Source organism: Fukomys damarensis, unplaced genomic scaffold (genome assembly GCF_012274545.1).
Source record: "Fukomys damarensis isolate Sample0158 unplaced genomic scaffold, DMR_v1.0_HiC HiC_scaffold_18, whole genome shotgun sequence".
NCBI classification, from domain to species: domain Eukaryota; kingdom Metazoa; phylum Chordata; class Mammalia; order Rodentia; family Bathyergidae; genus Fukomys; species Fukomys damarensis.
In genome coordinates, this window is record NW_022900930.1 from 54,593,567 (window position 1) to 54,619,178 (window position 25,612).

Below are 25,612 nucleotides of genomic sequence, written 5' to 3' on the forward strand. Positions count from 1 at the left end.
TGGGTGTCTCTGCTGCCTTCATCTCTGACCTCAGCCCAGAGTCCAGATTGTCTTTCTAAGACTTGCCGACTTGCCTCCCCTCCTCACAGACCCATAGTGCATAAATCCCATCCCCACCCTGCACTTCCTGCTTCCTCGGGTCTCTGTCTAGGCCTCACATAGGCAGGCCTATCACCCGTGGAGATTCCAGTCTTCCCACCTAGCCCTCTTCGCCCTCTCTCCTGCACACAGGACCTGCTTTTCCCGGCTCTGTGTGATGTTTATGTGTTCTTTCTTCTTTAGGCCTCAGTTTCCTTGTCTGCATAATGGAGGGCAGTGATCTTGTACTAGTAAGCTTATGTGTTTTTTAGTGCCAATCAAATGGATTTATAGTAAAGCTTGTGCAGGTGTGACACTGGCCAGCTGCTCACTCCTGCGAGGCCCTAGCCCAGGGCCTGCTGGGGCTGCATCCTAAGTCCTCATTCAGTGAACTGAGTTGAATGATTATTTATATAAACACCCTGTAAGGCAGGTGTCAGTACACCCTCACTCATAATCACAGGGTGTTTGCCTATGTGGCACCATCTTTGTGCTCAGATAAAGCCTGAAAGTCATTGAATTCAAGTCATTTGTGTGTGAGCTGCTGTGGTCGTCATTCCAGTAGTAAGTGCCAGTTGAAATGGGTATTAACTTACTGGCTTTCAGAAGCATGAACTGAATGCATAGTTCCTGTGTGCATCCTTTGAGAATTGGACAGTCATCCTTAAAACATGTTATGACAGAATCAGGCCTTCGTTCGAAGGCAGATAGTTTTCAGATCACGTTGATGCTGTCCTGGCCACTGGTCAGCTTTTGACTTTGCTGAAGAGCACCTGAGCCATAACTCCAGGGTGGTAGCTCAGTGCCTGGCTGACTTGAGTACCAAGGTAGGATTTTCACCAGGTGCAGCCAAGTCCAGTAGAGCCCTGGGCTGGCTCCAGCCACATCCCCACATCATACTTGCTCAGGATGTGCCAGTGTTTCACTGAAATGTGGTGGAATGCTCAACTCGGTTCCAGCCTGTCCTTGCTCTGAGAAGAAGTGAGGTGGCTAAGAGGAGGACTGCAGACGGAGAAGCACTACTGCATAGACCCCTCACCTCCACAGCTGCACACCTGTCAGCAGGTGAAATCAACCTGGACTTGTTTCACAAGGTTGTGTTTCTGTCTTTGGCATCTTGTTGGCACTTACATCTGGTACCTGAATTCTTCCCCATCTCAATGAAGCAGCCTACCACAGGATTAGATATTTGTTTAATTAAAAGACTGTGGGTGCAGAATGTCAGGTGTTAATTTTGAAATAACTTAGAGCATTCTGCAGTTTTTTAGCATGTGGAAGGAGAGATGGGGGAAAGAAGGAAGGGGAGGGTAAAGGGGAAGGGAGAGAAGAGAAGGACACATTTGTTCTGATTTCTTCTTGTTTTGCTTAAATCATAGTTACCTATTCCAAAGCATGGTTGGCAAATATTCATAAGATATTTGGATTAGAGACATACTTATGTCTTGGTAAACTCTCACCACTCTTATTTTTGGTGTACGTGTTACAACGTTAGAGTGATGTGTGAATACTTTTATTGGGTATTGGTAAATATTTACTCAGCTAATACATGTTCCAGAATGAAAAATTATTTAAGAAAAAATGTGTAAATTGGTGAGTAATAGATGTTCCAGAATGAAAAATTATTTAAGAAAAAATGTGTAAATTGGCTAAAGTTGGAGAGAAACTGAGCTATGGAAACACTGCAGTAGCACCATCCTGGTGCAGAAAGACCAGTGGGATGTCAGAGGATGCTGATACAGTCCAGTGAGTAAAACAGGGGAGAAAAGTGTGAATCGAGCCAGAGGCTTCAGAGCTGGACACCACTAAAAACCCCTGAGGGAAGTGAACTCTCAGTTAGTTAGCTCTCAACTCAGAAGTCATGCATCCAAGTCAAAAAAGAATATTCTGCTTTACAGTAGCCTTCCACTCACATGGCCTCATCAGCTTCTCTGGGCACCACTCCTGTCTGTCCACAGAACTACTAGTAACTCGAGGAAACAGAAAGTCATAGACAGAGACCTGTGAGTGCGGGCTGCTGTGTGGGCTGAGAGTGGGAAGCAGGAGAGTGAAATGGGAGAATCTGGGTGCCTTCCCGTATCACTTACCTGTCATTTGGGTCTTATTTTTCTAATCTGTATAGTGAGGGGCTTGGGTTAAAAGGTTCCTAAATTCTTTTCTAGTTTTAAGAGTAAATTTAGATTTCCTTGAACCATTTGACCTATAAGGTAGTACTGGGCAAAGGCAACCAGTTAACATAGTTCAAACTGGAAGAGCATCCTGGAAGCCTTCCTGGGTCAGCAGTTATCAGTGATGTGGGAACAGTGACCCACATCTGCAGAGCTGACTATTAACATTGATAGACAGAGGTCCTTTCTCAGCAGACTGTGTATCTGGGGAAATTAGAATAAAAGACCAAAGGGTAATTAGAGCAAGAAGTAAAAGAGCAAACAGAAGGGTGAAGAATGGTGAAGAAGCCAACAAGGCAGGGCAGGTCTCTCCACCTGACAGAAGCTGGTGGCGAGAGACATGTGGGAGACCCATTGTGCAGGACCCACTCAGGCTCTTTCCCTGTGTGTCGCCATCTCCTGGCAGGTTGGAGGGGCAAGGAAACACTCACTAAAGGATGATGACCACCTCGCTGGGCACTTGTTCTGCTGGCTGTGTGAGTGGATGTGTGCTCTGGGGGCGTCTGACTGCCACAGGTTTTCTTGACCACTGGTGGTCAGTCCGCTCCTGAGAGTCAGGCTTTGTTACACAGCCTCCTCTCGTCACAGGGATGCAAATTTAGTGTCTGGTTACACATGGCTTCTCATGAAATTGACACAAAATCTTTGTTATCAGTACCTGTTCCTATAAATTATTCCTGAGATATGAAAGGAGAAAACTTACATCAGTGTACTACTGATGTAGAAATGGGAGTGTAGTAGGAGAATTTCTGTAAGATTGCCATACCCTAAAGCAGAAAGTGGGAGAGTCTTGAGCTGCAAATTCCATCACATGGCCAGGTGCAGTCCATTCTTAGTCTCAGGGCCATCACAGCCCAACAAGAACAGTACTGTTTCTAGGACCAGTCGCTGTGAACCAACCAATAGTTGGCAGTGAGCAGTTAATCCTTTCTGGAATCCAGAGACTGACCATGTTCAGATGGCCTTACACCCCACTTCCACCAGGTGGCTCTCTTGTACACCTTGGTCCGTGGCCCCTGGGTGTCAAGTAATCTTGGGTCTCACTATGACATTTTGGGCTATAGAAGCCAGTGGCTGGGTGATGTACGTTAATTCATTTTAATTGTTTTATTAGTACCTTTTGAAGTACATATGAATTACATTCATTGTGGGGAGTTGGTCTGTCACCATTTAGTAGATGAACATACTGACAGATCAAGGGCTCTTGGTTGGTATGTTCTAGGGGACTCTGTTCCTAATTCACCCTAGTTGGTCTGACTGAGTAAGAGAGTACCTTTAGGGTGATGGGAATTTCCAGGGGTAACTCTGATAATCAGTAGCGCTAAGTTGACATTTGGCACATGTAAACAGGCAACATTGACTTTGAGAGTGCAAGGAATTGTCCTCTGATTGCTCTTTTTATTTCTCCTGGCTCTAAATCCAAGGTATTTATTGAGAACCCCCTATGTCAGATGTTGGAGATGCAAAATTACCTTTAACAAGATCCTTATTCACAAAGAACTGGTAAGTCAGTCAGAAAAAAGCAAAAAACCAGACTTTACCATTAAGTGATGTGAACCATGTACTGTCAGAACACAAAGGGTTGGGGAATGTGGAGAGATTTTATAAAAGACTCTGAGATTTGAATTGGTGCTTGATGGAATTTAGAAAATGTACAAGAGGAGCAACTTGGTTTTAAGCAAAAAGCAAATAATTATGAAAGATCTTATTTGTTTGTTGAAAAACATTGTTGTAAAGAGTCAAACTTGTCCTCTCCATAGCTTTAAGAATTATCTTCCTTTACCAGGAGCACATTCAACATTTAACCCAGTAAACAGCTGTATTCTACTTATTTTTAAAAAACTGTATCAGTACATGTTTGCAGTACATAATGATTACATTTATTATGAGTCAGTACATGTATGTGACACATTTTAGTTCTTTATGTGTCTCTTCTCTCTTTCTCCCTCTTCCGCTATCAATTGATCCTCTGCCCATTTACAAAAGATCTATTTTCCTGTTTCCTATTATTGGTCCCTTTTTTTGCTCTTTAATTTACTTATGCTTTGGGTTTCTCAAATAAAAGAAACCTTTTGATTTTTAAGCTCATGTATCTGATTAATTTCGCTTAACATTATGGTCTAAAAGTCGATCCATTTTCCTACAGATGACTCAAGTCTATCTTTGTTTATGGCAGAGTAGTAGTGCACCACTGTATGTAAATGCCTCATTTTTTTAAATGCATTTATCTGTTGATGGGCATATAGGCCACGTCCCAGATTCAGCCATTTTGAGTTGTGCTGTGATAAATATGCATGGATCACTGTGATATGTTGTCTTTAACTTTTCTTTGTTTTGTTTTTTGGCACTGGGGATCGAACTCGGGACCTTGTGTTTGTGAAGCAGGTGGTAGTGGAACCACTGAGCTAAATCCGCAGCTATATGATGTCTTTAACTCTTAGGGAAGATACTAGCAGGGAAAAGGGAGTATCAGAGTCATTTTTTAAGTTAATGCTCATGCCTAAGAGGAACGATAGTCAAGTCTTATTACGTTAAGACTTAACATGAAAGAAGAAAATGACAGGTGTTGATGCTGATTTTATTTTGTACATGTCCTACATTAATATACAGTACTGGTTTTCCTTTTTTTGTGAAACAAGACCATCACTGAAAAAGTATATGAATAACTTCTATTACTGCCTAAAATGTTGCTCACATCACAGCACTCCTCAGCCAAGAGATTGAGGGAGGAGGAAGGAGAGGGGAAGGGACTGTGCAAAGAACTGAGATGATCATGCACATGTACCACTCCCCACAACAAACATGATCCTTATATACTGCAAATATGTACTAATAAAAATTACTTCAAAAAATAACCCTGAAGAGCTCCCCTAGCCACTGGACTCTGTGCCAACTCTTCAGCCTCATACTCAAAGCCCTGCCCTGCTTTTGTCTTCCTCCTCCACAAGCCCTTTAGGTTGCTTTGGCCAGGCAGGACCTCTTGCTTTCCAAGGACCTAAGTTGGAGCAGTTGCCCCATCAAACGGGAGGTAAAATTCAAGTGCCTGTCATGGCAGTGTTCTTTCTACTGCTCCCCTCGTCCAGTACTGGTTTTCAGAACCAGCCTCTGTCTAAGTTAATTAGAAATTCTTCAAACCTAAACAACATTGAAACCTTATACTTAGGAAATAGATATGGGAACTTTTTTTTTAAAGAAGTAATTTCTAAGTACCCGGCCACTGTGGTAGATGTGAGAAGGTAGCAATCATAACCGTTCAGCAGTTCAATTTTCCTGCTAACTAGTGTCAGACATCTATCTGTATGAAATCTAAAGATGGAACATGAGAGTTGGGAACACATACAAAGTGTTAAAATGGCTCTGGATAGTGACTGTATATATATTTTTTTCAGATTAAATTCATTGGTTCCTCAATGCAACTTGGCAGTCCAGCATCTAATTTTAGGAACATACGTGGGTATACTTTAGGCCTAATTGTTGAACAGGAAAAACACCGTGATACCAGATCCAGTCCTGCAGCACTGTGTGTGTTACCTCTGACGGAGCAGAGCTGAAGTTATTCTCCCCTCTGGTTCAGTAGGGCTGCGGTATTACCTCAGGGCTCCAGGTTTGCAGTTATCCTTCCTTCCTTTCAGCAGGGCTGTGCTGTTACTACTTTCTTGTGGCAATAAGTCGGTCTCACTCTTAAATGTTGAGTCATGGCCAACAGTACTGGGATTTCTGTGGGTTGCGTTCTTATTTTTTGGTGCTGGATGTTTTTGTCCTGTTAATCTGCTTTTCTGTCATTGCCAATTCCCTTTGCTGGGGTTTTTATGCCTCAGTGGAGGTCCCAGAATGAAGAAACAGGAAGGTATAGTATGGTGCCATTCCGCACTCTTGCATGGTGTCGGGGGGCGCGGGGTAGGCACTTGCCTGCACTCTTCTGTCTGGAGCTTAAGAAGGTCCCTTCCATGCATCCCTGTGACCCTGCTTGGTCACCACCCCTTGCCTCCCCCAGTCAACCCCTGGAGGCCTCATTTACATTGTTCCTTCTTTCCTTTTTTGAGGGTATGCTTACTCTATTTAAACCATTAATAGCTTTCTATTTTTTGATAATTTTAATGTCTTTTCTTCGTGTATTTAAATTATTTTCCTATTTATTTAAACTCCTCTGTTTTCTATTCTTTAAATTATAAAAATTTCCCTTTGCCTAATATCAATTTAATGACTTATTTCATGTTTTAACTGTTTTATTTGTGTTAGCACTTTATTGCCCTATTTTATACCATTTATTTTATTACTCATAAAATTTTTATCATCTTGTTGGTCATTTTGTGGAAAGTTGTCATAGAAAATTAATAAATCTAATGTGAATGTTTTGAAAACCATCTATCTGAGTGTTTTATGGGTAAAGACTGTCTAACCACTGTGCCAGTAAGTGCCTGTTAGTCTGTTTTTAAAACTTCAGTGCATAGACATGACAAGTAAAACCATTTTCTGAACCCATGTAATTTAAGCCTATTTGGAACTAACCTAAAAAAGTTGGAGATGATGTCAGTGTCAAAATGTTTTTTAGGGAAGAATGCAGGAATTAGTCTTATTGAAAATTATTGAATAATGTACATTTGACCACATTAAATATTCAGAAAGTAAATATTGAGTTCAATGACTGATAAGTAAGTACATCTTTGCTTACGACAGCAAAGTCAGTTTTTAGGTAGAATCTGGTTGCCCACCAGGTATAAATGTTTAAGCATCATTAAGGAGTCAGTCTCTGGGTGTTGATGTTTTAACTCAACTCCCTTTTGAAAACATGAAGTGTCATTGGGAATTAAAAGCTCGATTGCATCTTGAACTAGAGCCTATTTTAATGTAACATGGGACAGCTGTGAGGATTTGCATACTCCAAGGACCATGGCTGTTTTTGATATCTGATTTTCCACTCCAGAGGTTCAACAGAATGTAGGTGCTAAGCAATAATTCAGATGTTTTTAAATTAGCATGTCTGAAAGGTATGTTTGGGGATGGCAGCTTTTCAGCTTTTCACTTCTTAGGCTATGAAGAGTCTTCTGGCTCATGCTTATACACTCTCCTCTAGCTTTTCTTTGCTCAGTGTGAAAAGTAGAACCCCAGGCTGGGATGGCCATGAATTGGTGCCTGGGCAGAGCACATGGCATAAGGATGGGCCAGAGGTACAGCACTTTGGTGTTGGGACTGTTTGCATGGTAACAGGGCCTGAGTCTAAGGTTAGATTTCAGAGGAGTTTAAATAAAGCTTCAGTTGTCCTTTTTCTCCTTGACTGTTTCTTTGAGAGCTCTTGGGACATTCGAAAAGCTGAGTCTTATATGCTTTTCTTCCTTTAGTTCAAGGTACTGTGGCAGCTGTGGGGAGAGTCTAGGAATGTCTGCCTTAGGAGTGGGTGGGGACAGGGACAATGGGGCCAGAAACCTCGACCTTGCATCCTGACCAAGACATCAAGATGGCTAAGTTGGAGGAAGCTACAGAACAAACCTGTCAGGTGGAGCCTTTTGACTGAGGGAGGAGTGGTGCTCTAGGCCCAGAGTGTGCGTGACTGGCCCCCAAAGCACAGCACTGGGCCCTGTGGAGCCCCAGCCTCTCAGTGACAGAGCTGAGTCCTCGGCCAGAGTGCTGGTGTTGGAGCCCAGCCTTCTCATCCATGTCTGGGCCACATGTCTCTGCCACATGCCTCTATTCCAGCACGAGGGCAAAGTACCCTTTCCTCTTTGACCTCCACAAGGATTTAGTACTAACACTGCATTCAGTGCTGTCCGGTGTGGACACTAAGTTACCCTGTGTAGAGTGCACGTGGGTCTCCATGGCCAGACAAAGAGGAACTGCACAGTCCTTGACCTTGGGATGATCATAATCAAGTGGCGCTTAGAGATGGGACTGGGGTGACATCTGGTGTGTGGAGAGGGAGAAGCCTGAGGGGACACTGGCTGCATTGAATCTGAGAGGCCAGTCAAGAGCAAGACATCTTGAAAATGGTGATCTGTGGGGAAGAGGTGGCAGGAAATTTTAGACAGAGCTGGGCTTGACAAGCTGAAGAGAGGAATTTGAAGTCTTGGCAACAAAAGCGGAAGTCAAGTCTATGTATGAACAACTTGGGCTTATTTCTAGGTCACTGACCACCAAAATTATTGTTTCTTTGTTTTTTCTCCCTCCTGTCCGCGTGTCCATCCACTTTCCAAAGCATTACTGGGAAGTTACTATTAGTTGGTAACTTTAGCCTTCCCCTCTGCTTCAGGACGCTGTGGTAGCTCTGGATGGGTACAGTGATACCCTTCCCCAGGCTCCGGCAAGAGGAACAGGCGGTGGGAACTGCAGAGGGACAGATAAGACAAAAGGAAACAAACCTGTTCTCCCTGCCCACGATGTTTCTTCCATTGGAGTCACTCAGGCATGTATGACCACAAGCAGAGAAGGGCTAGGTCTTCAGAATTCAGGAATGAGATCACGGGCTCCATGATCACCTGTTTTCCTGGTCAAATCCATTTTGGAAAAGGTGTTGAGGTAGATTTTAAAGCAGCATAATAATATATTCCATTAATCTAGTTGGGGAAACAGTAAGTTCCCATCTCATTCAAACACCCCAAGCAATTTCCCCAAACACCCTAAATATTTTGAAACACATATGGCTCTGCGAAGGATTTCTGTCCATAAAGCATTTAGTCCACTAGTTACCTAGTTGTTTAACATTCTCTTGTATTAGGTGCATCTGTTTGCTTCAGAAAAGGGTGTTGGGAGGAGCTTTTATCTTCCCATACACAACAAGCAATGAAATGATGCCAGGGTCAGTGCACATGTGGACCCAGTCATGGTGCCCCATCCAGGGCTAAGGAGGATGGAAGGGACCTTGGGGGTCATAGGCCTTAGAGTGCTGGTTTCTCTATTTCTCTAGTGGATTCCAATACTGTCCCTGAGCTTTTCTGAGCCGTGTGTTTATTAGTCAAAGGAAAGACTGGATGCTAAGTATGAGGCTGTTTCCGAAAGTGACGTGGAGCAAGGCCTGACATTGCCTCTGTGCTGTGGGAGTGGGCAGGACACACAAAGGCAGGATGCTGTGCTGACCCCTCAGGATCAGCAAGACTGGTGTCCAGGCAGAGCCCTGTGACCCCCATTCATGAGTTCAGGAGACAGTGACTCCAGTAATGCAGATCAGCCATGATTTCCACGTGTGGAAATTGGTGATGTACTGGCTCCGAGTGATCTCCAATGAGTGACACAAGATCCTGATTGATGGCCGCCTATCTCCTGGCATTTTCCACAATGGAAAATGTGCCTGTCCCCAGATTGACCTTATGAATGAGAATCAGCTTGGAAGGATTGCAAAGTTCCATGTTCTGCATAGTTTGAATCATTACATGACATGCTCTCAGGAAATACCCCACCCCAGTCTGAAACATCCTGCTGTTCTAGGGTTCCAGATGCACAGCATCTCAATGTCAGTGGTCAAAAGGAACCTGTCTTCCCCATGAGCACTTCTCTCCTGTAGGGGTATACTCTGTACCACATAGCCAAATTGCCTTCCAGACCTCCCAGAGCTCTGAGAGCACCCTGCTGCTGAGGGATTTTCCTTGCTCTCCTGAGGAAGCAAGATTAGCAACTCTGACTTGGGGAAGGCTTGTGAGTATTAAAAGCCTAGGAAGCCCCTGCCCGCTTTCTAGGTCACTTTGTAGCCATTGTCTATCTCAGCAATCTAATGAGACAGTGATTTTTTTTTTTTTCCTATTTTGTAAAAGATTGTCATCAGATAGGAGCTGGCTCTGTGTTTCCTGCTGCTATAGCAGAGCATGTAAGACTGGGTAATTTAAAATGAACAAGAGGGCTGAGGATTTAGCTCTGGTTTTATTGCCTGCCTTGTAAGCACAAGGTCTTGAGTTCGATCCCTGGTACCAAAAACGTAAAATAAAATAAGATGAACAAGAGCCAGGAGTTGTGAGGTCATGGGGCCACCTCTGTGCTGCCCTCCCAGGCAGAAGGTGGGAGGAAGGGCGACACTGAGAGGCTAGGGCTCACTTACCCTCTTGTCAGGACCCCACTCCACATGCCCACTCGGGAGTGGACAGCCTGTGCCCCTGGTCACTCCTAGGGTGAGGTCCCACACCTCAGAAGCATTGCACTGGGGCAACATTATCAACACGCAAACTTCAGGGACGCCTTCACTATTTATAAGGCTGTTTCTTTTTCTAATTTTTTTTATTTTCAAGTTTCATAGGTAAATTCATGGGAGTTTCTTTACATAGTTTCTTAAATGATGTATATACTGTGCATAAGAAGGATGGTGTGTGGTACTAAATAAATAATTTTGTATCTTATACTTAATCACATAGAAAAAAAACTGAAATGTATATAAATAAACTAACACTAATTGAATGTATTTATTTATTTATGCCCAGTTGAGAATTTTAAAAGCCAGGAGGTATTGACCCTCTCTTAAATTTTTCTCTGATCACATCTGGTACTATTAGGTTCTAACCTTCTAATTTATAAGCCATTTCCTTGTTTTATGTCTTCACGTTCTTGCTCTGTGTCCAGGCCATTCTAATGTGCTCTGGATTTAGAAATATTAAAGGAACATTTGAAAACCCTTCTTTAGGACCCCCATGTTGTGCTGTTCCTCTCGCAGCCTTTCTGCAGCAAGCCTGACCCCAAGCAGAGTCCCATGCACCACATTGCTCTGGGGCCAGTAACTCAGGACAGTGCTGCAGGGCCACAGGCGGGGACAGAACTAGGGCCATCCTGCTCTGTGCCGGTCCTCGAAGGGTGCTGGCCCCTTCACAGTGCATTCATATCCTTGTCTGTCCTCGTGTGAATGAGAGTCCTGCCAGGTCCTCCCTGCTTGTTCATCTTGGTAGCCCTTTAAGTCCGTGTTTACACGTCAAGACTCAACAGCATTATGTCACTGAGACACATCTTAAGAATAGAAATTGAATCCGGTGATGTAATTTATAAAATGAGGTCTGCGGTTCCTTTTTTCCTCTCCATTGCTCTGTTTTTAAGCAGATTTTGTGTATTTGATTGTTATTGTCTTTGCATGTCATTTACTTGCTCATACTCAATACAAAATGAATGTTATCACTGCCATTGTGTGAGGAGAAGTGCATCTTATCAGCCTTGAAGTAGAATTATTTGACTTCAGCCTGCACGCTACGGTGGTATCCCCACATGGTCTCACGTGTCCACAGTTAGCATTTTTATACTGGAGACTGTGTTCCTGCAGAAAGGTTGATGAGCCACCTGTGCAAGGTGCTGTTTGCATGTAGACAGCTGTAAGTTCTGTGGCTTGAATGTTGTTTGAATAGTTTTAATTAGAACTTACGGAAAATTTTTTGAAACTTTTATATTTAAATGGAGAAAAACATCAACCTTGAAAATACATGTAACAGTCTGAGTTCTATGAAGTACCCCTTCCTTCAAGATGATAAAGATTTTTAATTGATTTTTTTCTTTTATGGTGTCAACAAATCTCTTTAAGTAGCTATACAATTAATTTCATATCCTCTGCCTGTAAAATAGAAAGTCAGTCTAACAGCTGTGACAAAGATTTCCAGCTTACAGCAGAAAGTCTGAAGTCCATTGTGTCTGGTGCAGGGGAACTGCAGCCTACGGACCCCAGGGACACTGAGCCCTGTGGTATGAGTGGGTGCAGAGACAGGAGGGGCAGGGCTGCTGTGGGAGGCTAAAGGCTTTTCCCCGCTGAGCAGATGCCAGTGTCCAGAACACAAGTCCACTTCCGGGCTACTCAGTGCGTGCCTGCTGTTTCTCTTGGTTCTGTGAGGTGACTGGGTTTCTAAAGTGTCCAGCATCTGCACAACCAGACTCTAGTCAGTAAAGACTGACTATTCACAGGCCACTTACGGTGGGGTAAGAGCTGAGCACTGTCTGATTTCTGCGCAGGATAGGTGACGATGTTCTGTAGGGAAATAGAGGGTGGAGTGCACAGGGCTCATGGCTCCGGGTCATGAGGACTAACAGCACCCGTGACCCCACCGCCACACTGTCTAGCACAGCTCCCGCTGGTCACCTGTCGCTCTCACACTTGGATATCAGTTCATTAAAGTAAAACCTAGAATTTGGCTCCCTGTCCCTTGAGCCATATGTAAACTTCACACAAATTTGCCCACAGCCAGAGACTCTCCATTGCAGGAAGATAGCACAGTCCTAGAGTCACACAGAGCAGACCACATGAAGTGCTCATGGAGTACAGAGGACATGGCAACGTTGGGGTGATAGGGTGATGATTGCTGAGGTATGCGAGTGGAGCACAGGGCTGCAGCGATGTGAGGGCAGCAGAGGGCCCTGCCGTCCTGTGCATTTGTGCCCACGGCCGAGTGTGAGCACTGCAGCAGCTTCAGCTCTCCGCAGCTGTCTGTGCTGAAGGCACTGTGCCCGCATCCAGGCGGGCCGTGTTGGGGCTGTGGCGGGCGCCATGGACACGAGCCATGACTCAGCCTATAGAACGCGCTGTGCCTGGTGACCAGCAGTCCCCGGACATCCGCAGTGTGCCCCATAGCCGCACATCTGCCTGTATGGAAGCAGCTTTCTGAACGTGGCCCTCCACAAGTGGGAGGTAACATGGCTCACTGAAGGCGAAGAAGACAGCTGGCCTAGCTGCTCTGTGCCTGTGCCCGGTAACAGCAGGAAACAGCAGAGACCCAGGCTTTGCCGATGTGACCTTTTGCAAACAGCTCTGTAAGGTACAAGTTTAAAGTACAGTTGGTAAGCATGGACTTGTGTCCTCTGAGTAATGGACAAGCCCTCCACACAGGTCCCATGCCTTGAGGGTATCTGCCCTTGCTTTGCACACTCTTTTAGGGGCGCAAACTGGAGTATTCCTCTCACTGTCCAGTTTTGGGGCTCTGTGGAGCAGTGTGTGAATAGCAGTTTCCATCTGCTGGTGGAAGTGCCACCATTGTACGGAGTCATACCTCCACCTGTTATTTGGATTTCCTGTGGTGCAGCAGTGTTGTCTGTGGCTGATTCTCTCATACCATCTCTCTCACTTCTTGTGTTTTGTTTTGTTTTTATGGTAGGGAGAATTGAACCAAGGGCCATATCCCCAGCCCTTCTTCCTGGAGGCAAGATCTAACTAAGTGGCTTGACTTTCCTAGGATGGGCTCAAACTTGAGATCCTCCTGTCTCGGCCTCCTGGGATGACAGGCATGCACCACCACACCCGGCCTTTTCACATCTGGCGTTGCTCAGCTGTAGGACAGAATTGACCAATGTGGCCATGGCATATTGTTCTTTCTCAGCCTGGGAGAGGTTTTCAGTTCTCACCACTGTGCATACTCTGCATCAGCCTTAGGGTTTTGCTTTCTGTTTCCAGCTGGTTATGCAATTTTATCATATGTTGGTATCAAAACTGGCCAAATACTTTGAAATAGTGGGATCTATTTTTTGATACTTTGAATTTTTTTGTAGCAGTGTTTATGAGAGGCATTTCCTCTCAGAATGTCCTCTTCCATCTTTGGAATGAAGAGCAAGCTACAACTGGTCCGTTTTTTCTACTGTCTGGAAATGTTTATATATGATGGATATTCATTTTATTTTCTTAAAGGTTTAGTGGAAGTCACAGGTCAGTTGGCCTGAAGCTCTTGTGTGGGATTTTTTTGTTGTTTTTGCTTTGTTGAGACGAGGTCTTGTTATGTAGCCCAGGCTGGCCTTGAACTTGTGGCAGTCTTCCTATTTCAGCTTCCTGAGTGCTAGGTTCACAGGCGTTTGCCATAATACTTAGCTATAGGATTATTTTTAATTAAAGATTTAACTTTTAAAGCCAGATACAGTAGTACACACCTGTAATCCCAGTTACTTGGGAAGCTAAAGCAGGAGAATCACAAGTTCAGGGCGAGCCTGAGCAACTTACTAAGACCTCATCTCAGATTTTAAAATGAAAAGGACTGTAGAGGTGACACCACTCTCCTGGTTCAATTATTAGCCCTTAGGATGTAATTTTTATAGTGTATATAGGTAGGTTAAGCTTTGTTTTTGCATGATAAGTTGCAATTTCTTAAAAGTCTCCATTTCGTCCAGACTATAATGTATTTGCATAGAGTAGTTGAAAGTGTCCTTTTGTAGCTTTTTAACTTCTGAGGACATGCATTTCCCTGTGTCCTGGGCTACTGGTGTTGGTAGTTTTTCCTTTCTCTTTCTGTCCTTGAACAATCTTGCAGTTTATCTTGTTTCTTTGTACAAAGTATTTTTGCTTGCTCGTTTCTCTATTGTATTATTTTTTGTCTTGCTTCATTATTTTTCCTTCTAACTCTATGAGCTCAAGTTGTTGTTTTCTGGTTTCTTAAGATGAATGCTTCCATCATTGATTTTTAGCCTTTCTTCTCCTCTGATATATTTGAGACTATAAATTTCACTCGGAGCAGGATAATAATGGCAGACCTTAAATTTTGAGATGTCACAATCCCATGAAGCTTAAAAGTAATGTTTTCTTTATTTTAGAAGCAGTGAGTCCTCAGTGCCCTCAACTTGGAAATCAGACAGGCACAGCAGAAACAGCACGTCTATGCTTACCTCACCAGAGGGTAACCACATGGTGGGTGTTCTAGGATGTGGCCTTCTGAAGCTGGTTTTGAATCGATATTATGCTGTCCTTTTTAAATCCACACATACTATGACAAGGTAGACAAATGCATTGTTTTAGAGCCTTTTTGCTACCTTTTTATTCATTAAAAAATTAAAAAGACAACAATGAGGACAATGTTTTCCTCTTTTTAAACTGGGAAATAATTATTCAATTTTTAAGTGGGCATAGGACTAATAAGATTTTCTGTTTCTTCTTAGAACCATTTGATAAATTTTATTTTTTTCAGAAGTGGCCATGTTTTGAACATGAATTTTTATAGACTAGCTGAAGAATCATCTATTCAGAAAGATTTGGAATCAGCACTGGTCTGTCAGCCAAGCTTAGCAGGTCCCAGTTATTGATTCATGCTTACAAATGAAATGGAAAATTACAATATTCAAAAATCTAACAGTGATTGAGGAAAGTGATAAAACATACTAATTATGGGCTAGACCATAATCTTATGTCATGATTTTATGAGGATTAGTTTTGGCTTTATGCCAAGTTTGAGGTAGCAGTAGGTTTCATAGATACAGTTGCTAAGTGTATCAGGAGAAAACTGAGAACTCTCATTCAAAAATAGCAGTAGAATTGTTCACCATTCTCACAGCACAGTATCTAATCTGACAGTGGCACAAAGCTGGAAGGGAGTTTCAGGGCCTTATGTCATATAAGAGAGGTGAGACCTGAGGATGGTTAGAGCAGAGAGCATTCTGTGTGTTTTCACACTCACTGGGAGTTGGGCTGCATGCCTAGACAGCAGAGTGTGCAGGCAAGCAAGGAACCCAGGGCTCCATGGCTGTGGTCTCATCACTCCGTGGACAGTGCTGTGGAGGTGGGATGCGAAAGCTGCTTTGTAAAGCTAAACATGGAAGACAGATTAGGCACATTCTGATTTCACAAGGAGAGTCAAGCCCTTGAGTAGAAGTGATAGGGAAAGCGGTTTTTTATTCAGTATAATAACATCTGTCTTTATAGAGTGCTTCACAAATTTCATATCCATTACTTAATCTTGGTTTCTCATAAGAATCTGTTATGCGGTCTTGTACAACTGAGGAAAATTTAAGATTTTCCTAAAAATGAGAATTGTCTGGTGATCAAGCACTGTGAGGTGTGGCAGCCAGTTCTGCAGATGTAGATAGATCTGCTCAGGCAGAGACGGGGAGGTGTGAGCCGTGGTGACAGAAGGACCAGGTGTGGACGTGGCCTCTGTGCTTGGTGACCTTGAAGGGTGTGCAGACCTGGCTGTGTGCAGTGCAGGATTTCACGTCATTTCTTTCTCAGTGTCCACATGTACCTTCAAGAGCTGGTGGTGCCTTCTGTCAGCCATGCCCAATGCCTTTTTCTCATTGGAGACCTTCCTTATCATGTGGTAGGACTGATCCACTGGCCATTTCCCTCCTGGACCAGCACTCCTGGCTAACCCATTGTGCCTCATCCCTGCTTTCTTCCTGGTCCACCTGTCCTGTGCTGTGTGACTCCCTCCGCACAGGAGGCTCAGCCGTGAGATCTCCCCCCAGTCAGAGAGAGATGGTGGCGATTTGAAGTCAGCTAGCTGTCCTGGGAGTGTTTACACCAGGAAAATTGGCAAGAGGCGTAAGTCAGGACTTTTCTACCCAGTTAGCTGGTGTTAACCATTTACAAGCACGCCAATGGCCTTTGTCACATATGTTCTAACTTTCCTAATCCGGAGCCCAGATTCAATCTTCATTTCAAATGGGCAAGTCCTTGTTTATACTTTATCTTTACACACAAGCAACTCCTAAAAGATAATAAAATGAATGTAAACAATGTAAGAATTCATGGGCTCACCCCCCCCAAGGCCATAGGAATGAAAGTTTACACAACTACTCTTATATCCTTAAAAATACACTAGATGTCATAATTGTAACATCTCTGTACACACACACCTTTTGAGGGGAACAAAATAGGCTGTTAATTTATATTATGGTTAGTCACAGGGCCGTGGTGCTGTAACTACTGTGAAGTAAAGTGAAAGTCAATGATGTGAATAGTTTAGATTCCTTTTCTATACAGCTATCAAGTCCTGTGGAAAATTTATTTATCCTAGTATGTTTGTTATGGTCCCATTGTACTGAAAATTGTTGCATTTTAATATTTGAACAGATCATGATCAACCAAAGAAAAGAATTAGAAAGCGTAAACTGAAGAAAAAATTAAAAAATTCCAATAATGTTCATATAGAACAAGCAGAATTAGAGGAACAGCAGAGCCTTTTACAAGAAAAATTGCAGTCACAGCACACAGATGGCCCTACAATGAGCAAAAATAGGAAAAGGAAGCTGAAAAAGAAACAGCAAATTAAAAGGAAGAAAGCTGCTGGCTTAGTGACCAAGGCCTTCAGTGCCAGCTTTACGTACCAACCTGAGGAGAGCAGCAGTGAGCAGGAAGACTTCCCCAGGGCTGTAGGAGATGGGACCCCAGACGCCGTGGAGGAGGCCGCAGGCTATGCCATCATGGAGCACGACGCAGCCCCCTCTCAGGAAGACAAGGAGATCGCCAACAGGAAGGCCGACGGGATCCTGAGCTTTCTGAAATCAATGCGAGAAATGTATTTCTATGATGGTAGGTTTTCTTCTGTTTTCCTTTGTGTAATGGTATCCGCTTAATATTTGGAAAGATAACCAAGTGTAATAAAACACTTAAATATTTACAATAAAAGCACATAAGATAGTCAAAGGAAATAATCAGAATATTTACATTATTTCCACCGAAGAGTTTTTGCTGTTTCCTTGGCTTATGTGGGTTGGGCTCAGGTTCTTTATTTTTTTATTTACTGTGGACTGAGCTCAATGTCGCATGCACTCCAGGCGAGCCCTCTGCCACTAAGCTACATCCTCAGCCATTTGTCTTATTTTGAGTTGAGATCTCATGAAGTTCCCCAGTCTGGCCTCAAACCTGTAATCCTCCTGCCTCAGCCTCCTGACTAGCCAGGGTTATAGGCATGCACCACTGGGCCTGCTGGGCTAGTGTTCTTTATTCCTCTAAAACCATATTTTGGAATGTGCTGGTGTTCTAGGGTATATTTCTGAATAGAGTCGATTCCCTTTTAGAGGTTTTGAACTTATGTTCATTCTTATAAGCCAGTAGATAAGTAAGTACAGCCTAGCTCTCTCCTTAGGATGCATTTTACTCCTCCATATGTAACTTACTGATTTAAGTATTCGGTGAGCAGTTTTGAATAAATATTTGTATCCATATATGATCCAAATAAAAATAGATGTATTTTCATGGGTGGCAGTGTTTGCAGTCACCTGACGAAAGCAGCCAGTACTCACAGGAAGCTGGCAGGAACTGCAGAACCAGGCCCTCCAAACCAGCTCTCTTCCCATTTGGAGAACATTACTTGGGTGTCTGGCATACCCACATGTCAGCGAGACACTTGACAGAGCTCTTGTGAATAACGCTAGGAAGTATCAGCTCTCTTATAACGTGGGGAGTAAGCGACCAGTTTAAACACCACTGCAGGTCAGTTTTAACCACTGCAATGGTGGCAGGTGACATTCACCCTTTCTTCTTTAGCATATTTCTCAATGGTTTCATTCTCATATTTGAAACACGCCTAACAAATACACAAATGACACAAATAGGATACATCTAACACTGCAAAGAGAAACAAGGCCCCATTCTGCTTATAAAAGAGGAGCCTGTGGCAGGCCAGCAGACATGCTGAGAATAACTGAAAAAGCCAAATTAAGAAATCTGTTGAAGGGCTCTAAGACCCACTGAAGAAATCAGTTTTACAGAGGTGAAAACTCTAGAAGAACCTTGAGCCAATGTTATTGTGTATCTTTCCCTCAGGTGCTTGCCACTTCTAGCATGAGCGTTGAGTAAAGGTCTGGGGCAGGGACCCAGTGGAGCCCTCAGAGGCAGAACACCCAGCAGGGCGTTTGCCAAACAGCATTGAGGGGAGAGAAGAGGCTAGAGAATAAAACTCTGCTGGATCCCCTCAGAGTCTTGCTGAGGGCTGATAAAGGCCTCTGAGGGCACAGAGGACGGAGAGGTCTAGAAGAGCTGAGCAGAAAAGGCTTCACCTGCAGACTGTGTCCTCAGAGCTGGCAAGGCAGAGAGAGGTCCTTATCCTCATCCAGACACTCAGCCCATCTCTGTCCGCACAGGACCTGCAGGGGTGGTGTCCACCCACCCACTCTGTCTGCCCAGCAAAGTAAAGAGTGCCAAGAACGTGAACTATGCCAGGAGACCAACAGAAGAATGGGCAGAAGCAGAAGCAGAAGATACTGATGCTATCGGACAGCATCTTTAAAGTAACTGTGATTAGATGTCTAAGGAAGAAAGATGAAAGATGGGAACCTATTAAGACAATCAAATGGAATTTCTAGACCTGTGAATTGTAGTAACTGAAATTCAAAACTCAGAAGATGAGCTTGAGCAGCACATTCGATTCACCATAAAAGAAAATTAGCAGCTGTAAAGACAGATCAGAGAAAAAGCCGCAGGAGGAAGGGTGGAAGTGCAGAAAGAGCCTGAGCAGGTGCAGTGAGCCGGTCTGGGACCCATGGGACTGGAGTCCTATGTCCAGGAAGGCACTGAGCAGGGGCCGTTTCCAGAGATGGTAGGGCTTGGGGGCTCAAAATGATAGAGGAAACAGCCTTGGGATACAAAAGTCCTGAGGACTGAAGTTAATACAAACAATACCACACCAAGCATACTATAGTCAAGCTGTGGAAAAACCAGTGATAACATCTTAAAAGCAGCCAAAGAATAATACTTGTCCTTACAAGGCCAGCACTGTACCTAGACCTTCGGTAGAGATAGGAGAAGCCAGGAGTCAAGAATATGGAGAGTTTTGTTTCATTGTCAGGTTTATCCTGCTGCTGCCCATGACTCAGAGTCACATGTCATACTTGGAAGATGTTTTAAAAGACAGACTTACAGACAGACACTGAGTTTCCATTGTTTAAACAGTGGCATCCTGATATCTTGTTTGCTTATCAGAAGTTTCTGATTCTCTCTGTCCTGGGAGCAAAGTTTTATATCCCAGCTGTCTTATTCTAAGTGGAATGAATGTCTGAGACTTCTCTAGGAGATGAAAGTCTTATCTTTAGCTTATAAAAACCAAACCAAAGCTGTATTTCTAAGTGATGCTGACTTCTTTCAGGTGTCTCCGAAGACATGGATTCAGCTGTCCGAGTGGAAACTGCCGAAGAGCTGCTCCACTGTCTGGAGTCTCACCGCATGGCTCCCTCAGATGTGCTCATTCTGGACCACATGAAGACGCTGCTGCTTCTGCATGACACGGCGAGACTGCAGCGTGCCCTGGAGCTGCTGCCGGAGCACTGCGAGATGCCGCTCGGTGAGTCCTGAACATGCACTGATCATGCTTACAACCCTAGAAACCCACCGAACAGCAGAGGCTTGGGAAATACAGCAATGCTCGTGTGCCGAGGAGAGTCGAATCCCACAAATCATGGGTTTCTGTGCCTCTGCTTCATACAGAATTCCTCATGACACTTGCTTCTTGCTGCTCTGTGGGCCACCTACATTTTCCAACTTGTGAGCTATCAATTCTGACAGCCTATTTTTCCAAATTTAAACAGTAGTGGAAGAACTTATTTCTTTCCCCTTTATTCCCCTTTGATAGATTAGTAAGGTAAATTTTTTTTTACCCTCCAAAGATTTTGGTGTCTTAGGCAAAACACTTCAGATACACGTAATGATAACATTCATCATACGGACTTTGTAGCTATACGGGATCCATCTTGCTTCTTTTTTTCCTGTCTCCCCCTTTAATCCCTCATCCTCTCCTTACTTATAAAAGCTTTGTTTCCATTTTTTTTCCTTCTATTTTTTTTCTTCTCCCTTCTTTCCTTGTTCCCCTTCTCATTTGAATATTTTTTCCCATTTCCCAATCTCTATTTTATACATTTTGTTCCTTATTTCTACTTTGTTTCTTACACCAGAGAAACAATGTGCTATTAAACGTGTCTAGTTTATTTTACTTAAGAATATAGTCTGAAGGTGCATCCGTTTAGCTAGAAATGTCTCAAGCTCATCCTTCTTTATGGCAAAGTAGTGCTCCATTGTATATTAAAAAAAAAAAATCGCATCTTTATCCACTCATTGGTTGATGGGCATTTGGGCTTTTTCCAAGATTTAGCCATTCCAGACTCTTGCTATGAACATGGGTGTGCAAATATCGCTATGGTATGATGCTTTTAATTCTTTCAGGAAGATACCAAGAAGGGGACTAGCTGGGTCAAATGGAACCTCCACTTTTAGTTTTTTTAGGAATCTCCACACTGTTTTCCGCAGTTGAACCCTGAGAATTGAAAGAGTAAATTATCATAAAGACTTTTCTTATGAATACTTCACCGGTATTTGTTGGGTTCCCACTCCATGCAAGTTGTAGAATGCTAGGGCCACCTGCATGCTTGTCATGCAGTACCATGTGTGGGGACATACAGAAACCTGCCCATGCTGCAGGCAGAGCATGCCGTGTCTTGCAGGAAGCACTACGCAAGTTTCACTTAAGTAAATGAATGAGAGGGACCTGAAGCTAGCTGTGAGGAGCTCCTGCATCTGTCCACAAACTTCACGGTGCAGTGAAGGGCCAACACTCACATTCTGATGCAAACCAAGTCAAGAAACAGCCCAATTATAATCAGTGAAAGATCTTCCTCCCCAGTTCCCATTTTTTTCTGCGGGGGGCTTGAGACAGGGTTTCACTATGTAGTTGAGACTGACCTGGAACTCACTCTGTAGCTCATGCTGGTCTCAAACTCACAGTGATCCTCCTGCCTCAGCCTCCCGAGTACTGGGATTACAGGTGTGCACCACCACACCCGGCCCCAGTTCTCTTTTTATGGCTATTGGTAACAATCTTCAGGTGGATCCTCCATGCCCGAACCATGCTGATTAAGTTCAGCTGGGTGTTACACGTTGACCATTAGTCCACTACAGTGGGCTTTTATTTAGAGAAGCAAGAAGCTCTTCCTTGCAAATGCAAGGTCAGGAGTTTGATTCCAGGTACTCCCCCCAAAAAAAGAAGCTCTTGTCAGGCTTCGGTGGCAGGCTCACTGCCCTTAACAGGTTTCAAGACCCGGGTGGGGGGGTGGGGGGTGCAGACAGAAACTTACATCATACAAACCTGTTGTATATAAAGTAAGTTCCCTTTGAGCATGCAGTAGGATATGCACTTAAAGTTTTTCTGTATCGAGCTATTTTGTCAAATAAAATCTAGTAAATGATGAAGCTTTGTGTTCAGAGTCTGGATTTGTCTAATGCATATTTGGCCTACATGACTCTTTGGAACTTTATGAAATTAACTGGTAGCTTTATCTCTCATCTGTATAGGGATAGCATTTAAAATTAGGTACAAATTGTTTTCTTTTTGTCATGGCTCATTTTCTCTTCACTGGCCCAGGAATTTTTTTTCCCCTAAATCATAGACCCTTTCATTTGAGTAGGATGTAGACATCTTTCACAAGGTCCTTGTGTGGGTTTTCACAGTGCTGGGACCACGCTGGTGCTCAGGAGCAGGATAGATCTAACATTCCCACGTTGCCTTGCGCCACCAATGAGTGTGTTGTAGGCCAGAGTTGCCACTCACTGTGTTGCTCTCCCGTGCAGGCACTGAGAGGTGCTTTAGGAATCATTCTGACCTTGAGGAGAGGAGGCTTGCAGACGTCAGGCACCTGCCCTGGGCAGAAGGGTACTTGCCTTGGGAGGATCATGGAGTGGTTTCTGTGGAGTGGGTGAAAGGTCAGACCCCTCTCCTCCCAGTACCCATCTGTAGATCTGACCTGGTATGGAAGTGAAGCATTTGCATCAGAACAGGCCTGACATCTGACTGGACCAGGAGGTGTCTTTCTCTCTGCCCCTTACCACAGGCTTGGTGTGTACTTTCCATGACTCATGACTGTAGAAGTAGCAGATCCTTTGTGAACTAGATCCTAGAGGCTTCCTGGTCGTAAAGCTGACGTTGAAGGAGAACCTGACGTATGGCTACTGTTCTCCAGGAGGCCAGGGAAGGATTGGGGTGGTGATGTCAGAAATACTCTCGCTCTTGCTGTCCTGATGGAGTGCTGGCCTTCATGAAAGCTGAATGCTGTGTAACCCATCATATCTCACTTAGATTCTAACCATCTTCCAATTTGCCATTGACGTGAAATTGTATTTCCTTCTCATTTTAATATGTATATGGCTTTCTTTCAGAGCATGTTTTAAATCCACAGTATTGTAGGTTATAGTACTGTGATAGTATAATGTTCAGGCCCAGTAGAACTTGAGAGCCCAGGTAAACTTCAAATATTCTGAATTTCCCTACCAATTTGTCATATTTGTAACATGATGGATGATTCACAAATTGTGTTGTGTGACTAGCAGCAGCATTTTTATACCAAGGTTGCATTGCACTAGATTATAAGGAGCTAATCAAAAACTACGGTGTGTGTTTAAAAAAAACCAGATACATTGCCATTAATCTCCCTCAAAATCGTCTCCTTTGCTTCACACACATTTATCCCATCATTCTTGCCAGGCTCTGAAGCAGTTCTGGAATCCTCTTCTGCAATGTGATAAAAAATAAGCAGTGCTGCTCCCTCATGCCTTGCAACAGAAAAACAGGCTCATGAAAACATGCCAGTGTGTCCTCATCCACCTACTCAGCAGATCTGGCACCATGCAACTTCTGGCTCTTCCCCAAAGTCAAAATGACTGTGAAAAGTGAAGGCGAACACTTTGAATCAATTCAGGACATCAGGACAGCCAGGACAATGCAGCTAAAGATACTCGCAAAAGAGTACATACAGAGCTGCTTCAGAAAGTGGCAAGAACAGTAGCCTAAAAGCATTTGAAAGTAAGGGAAGTATTTTGAGGAGGATTAATGACAACATACATGTCTTTTACTGTGATAAATGTTTTGAAATTTGAACATTTACTGTATTTTATCTTAGCTCATGTTTCGGGGTTTACTTTTGAGCCCAAAGACTAATATCTACAAAATAATACTTTCTGACTTTTTTTTTTGGTCTATATTTTCTTTTTGTTTTTGCTTTCCAGACCATGCCAGAGTAATCTCCGCTTTCTTTAATTATTGGATTACACATGTCTTTCCTGAAAAAAAACAGTGAATAAAACCAGTATGCCTGAGAAGAATTAATATTTTTAAGAAAACGTGAATGACAAAGTTGGCTAAGAGTTCATTCTTATATACAAAGAAGATTAAATTCTTAATATTTTCTTTTTGACTCAAATCCTGGAGACTTTGAAGACATTTCTGCCATATGATTTATTCCTGTCTTAACGTCTGAGACTTTAAATGAGAAGTTGGGGTAAAATTGAAAATTTTACTTATTTGAAATTACATGTCTTGAATTACTACATAAAACTTGGTTGTTTTTCTAATTCCTCTAAAAAACTGAAAAGGGACATTGTTTTAAACTGTATAGTTGTTTTAGGCACTTCCTGCAAAATATACAACACCTGAACTTTAAAGAAGGCGATGTTTATTTTAGCTCAAGTGTCAGTCCAGTCAGTTGGCTGACTCACAAAGAAACAGCATGGCAGAGTGTTTGGCAGAGGAGAAGCTGCTCCCCTCATGGCAGCCAGGAAACGAAAGAGGAAAGGGAGGAACAGGAAGAGAGAGAAACTCTTCCAGGTCCTGCCCTCAGTTACTCAGTTCTTTCCACCACACCCGACCTCCTAACAGCAAATCAGTTGTAAGCCTCCGTAATGCAACCACCTTCGAAAGTCTCATCTATGAACACACAAGAGTTTGGAGGAATGTCTGGACATAAACGATAACAGTAGTTTAAAGTTGTTATTTTTAATCAAGTTAAATGTCCTTGTGTCTGAAAATCTTTGCTTTAAGGATGCCTCATGGGTGTTAAAAACTTCAGATTAAAGTAGTTTGATTTTAACTGAATTTCTTCTCTGAGTTGAAAATAATGTCAAGAGCATGTTTTTCCCATTTCTTTTTTCGAGGAAATAGTTGCCAGTTTTCAGTAATCCTCACTTTTTTTTTTTTTTTTACGAGACAGGATCTCACTATGTAGTTGAGACTGACCTGGAACTCACTATGTAGCCCAGGCTGGTCTCGAACTCACAGCGATCCTCCTGCCTCAGCCTCCCGAGTGCTGGGATTGCAGGCGTGCACCACCACGCCTCGCCTAGTAATCCTCACTTTTTTTTTTTTTTTACGAGACAGGATCTCACTATGTAGTTGAGACTGACCTGGAACTCACTATGTAGCCCAGGCTGGTCTCGAACTCACAGCGATCCTCCTGCCTCAGCCTCCCGAGTGCTGGGATTGCAGGCGTGCACCACCACGCCTCGCCTAGTAATCCTCACTTTTTTTTTTTTTTTACGAGACAGGATCTCACTATGTAGTTGAGACTGACCTGGAACTCACTATGTAGCCCAGGCTGGTCTCGAACTCACAGCGATCCTCCTGCCTCAGCCTCCCGAGTGCTGGGATTGCAGGCGTGCACCACCACGCCTCGCCTAGTAATCCTCACTTTTTTTTTTTTTTTACGAGACAGGATCTCACTATGTAGTTGAGACTGACCTGGAACTCACTATGTAGCCCAGGCTGGTCTCGAACTCACAGCGATCCTCCTGCCTCAGCCTCCCGAGTGCTGGGATTGCAGGCGTGCACCACCACGCCTCGCCTAGTAATCCTCACTTTTTTTTTTTTTTTACGAGACAGGATCTCACTATGTAGTTGAGACTGACCTGGAACTCACTATGTAGCCCAGGCTGGTCTCGAACTCACAGCGATCCTCCTGCCTCAGCCTCCCGAGTGCTGGGA

At 43.5% G+C, this 25,612-nt stretch overlaps 1 protein-coding gene across 1 annotated transcript in view; it reads left to right on the plus strand.

The window, feature by feature from the left end:
- Erich1 (glutamate rich 1) overlaps nucleotides 1–24,750 on the plus strand; it is a 67,995-nt gene extending 43,245 nt beyond the window's left edge. Inside the window, exons 4-6 of the mRNA XM_010620356.3 lie at nucleotides 16,948–17,406; nucleotides 19,961–20,155; nucleotides 23,863–24,750. Of these exons, the coding sequence (XP_010618658.1) occupies nucleotides 16,948–17,406; nucleotides 19,961–20,155; nucleotides 23,863–23,933 (725 nt within the window). The 3' untranslated portion in view covers nucleotides 23,934–24,750. The remainder of the gene's footprint in view (nucleotides 1–16,947; nucleotides 17,407–19,960; nucleotides 20,156–23,862) is intronic.
- The last annotated feature ends 862 nt before the right edge of the window (nucleotides 24,751–25,612 follow it).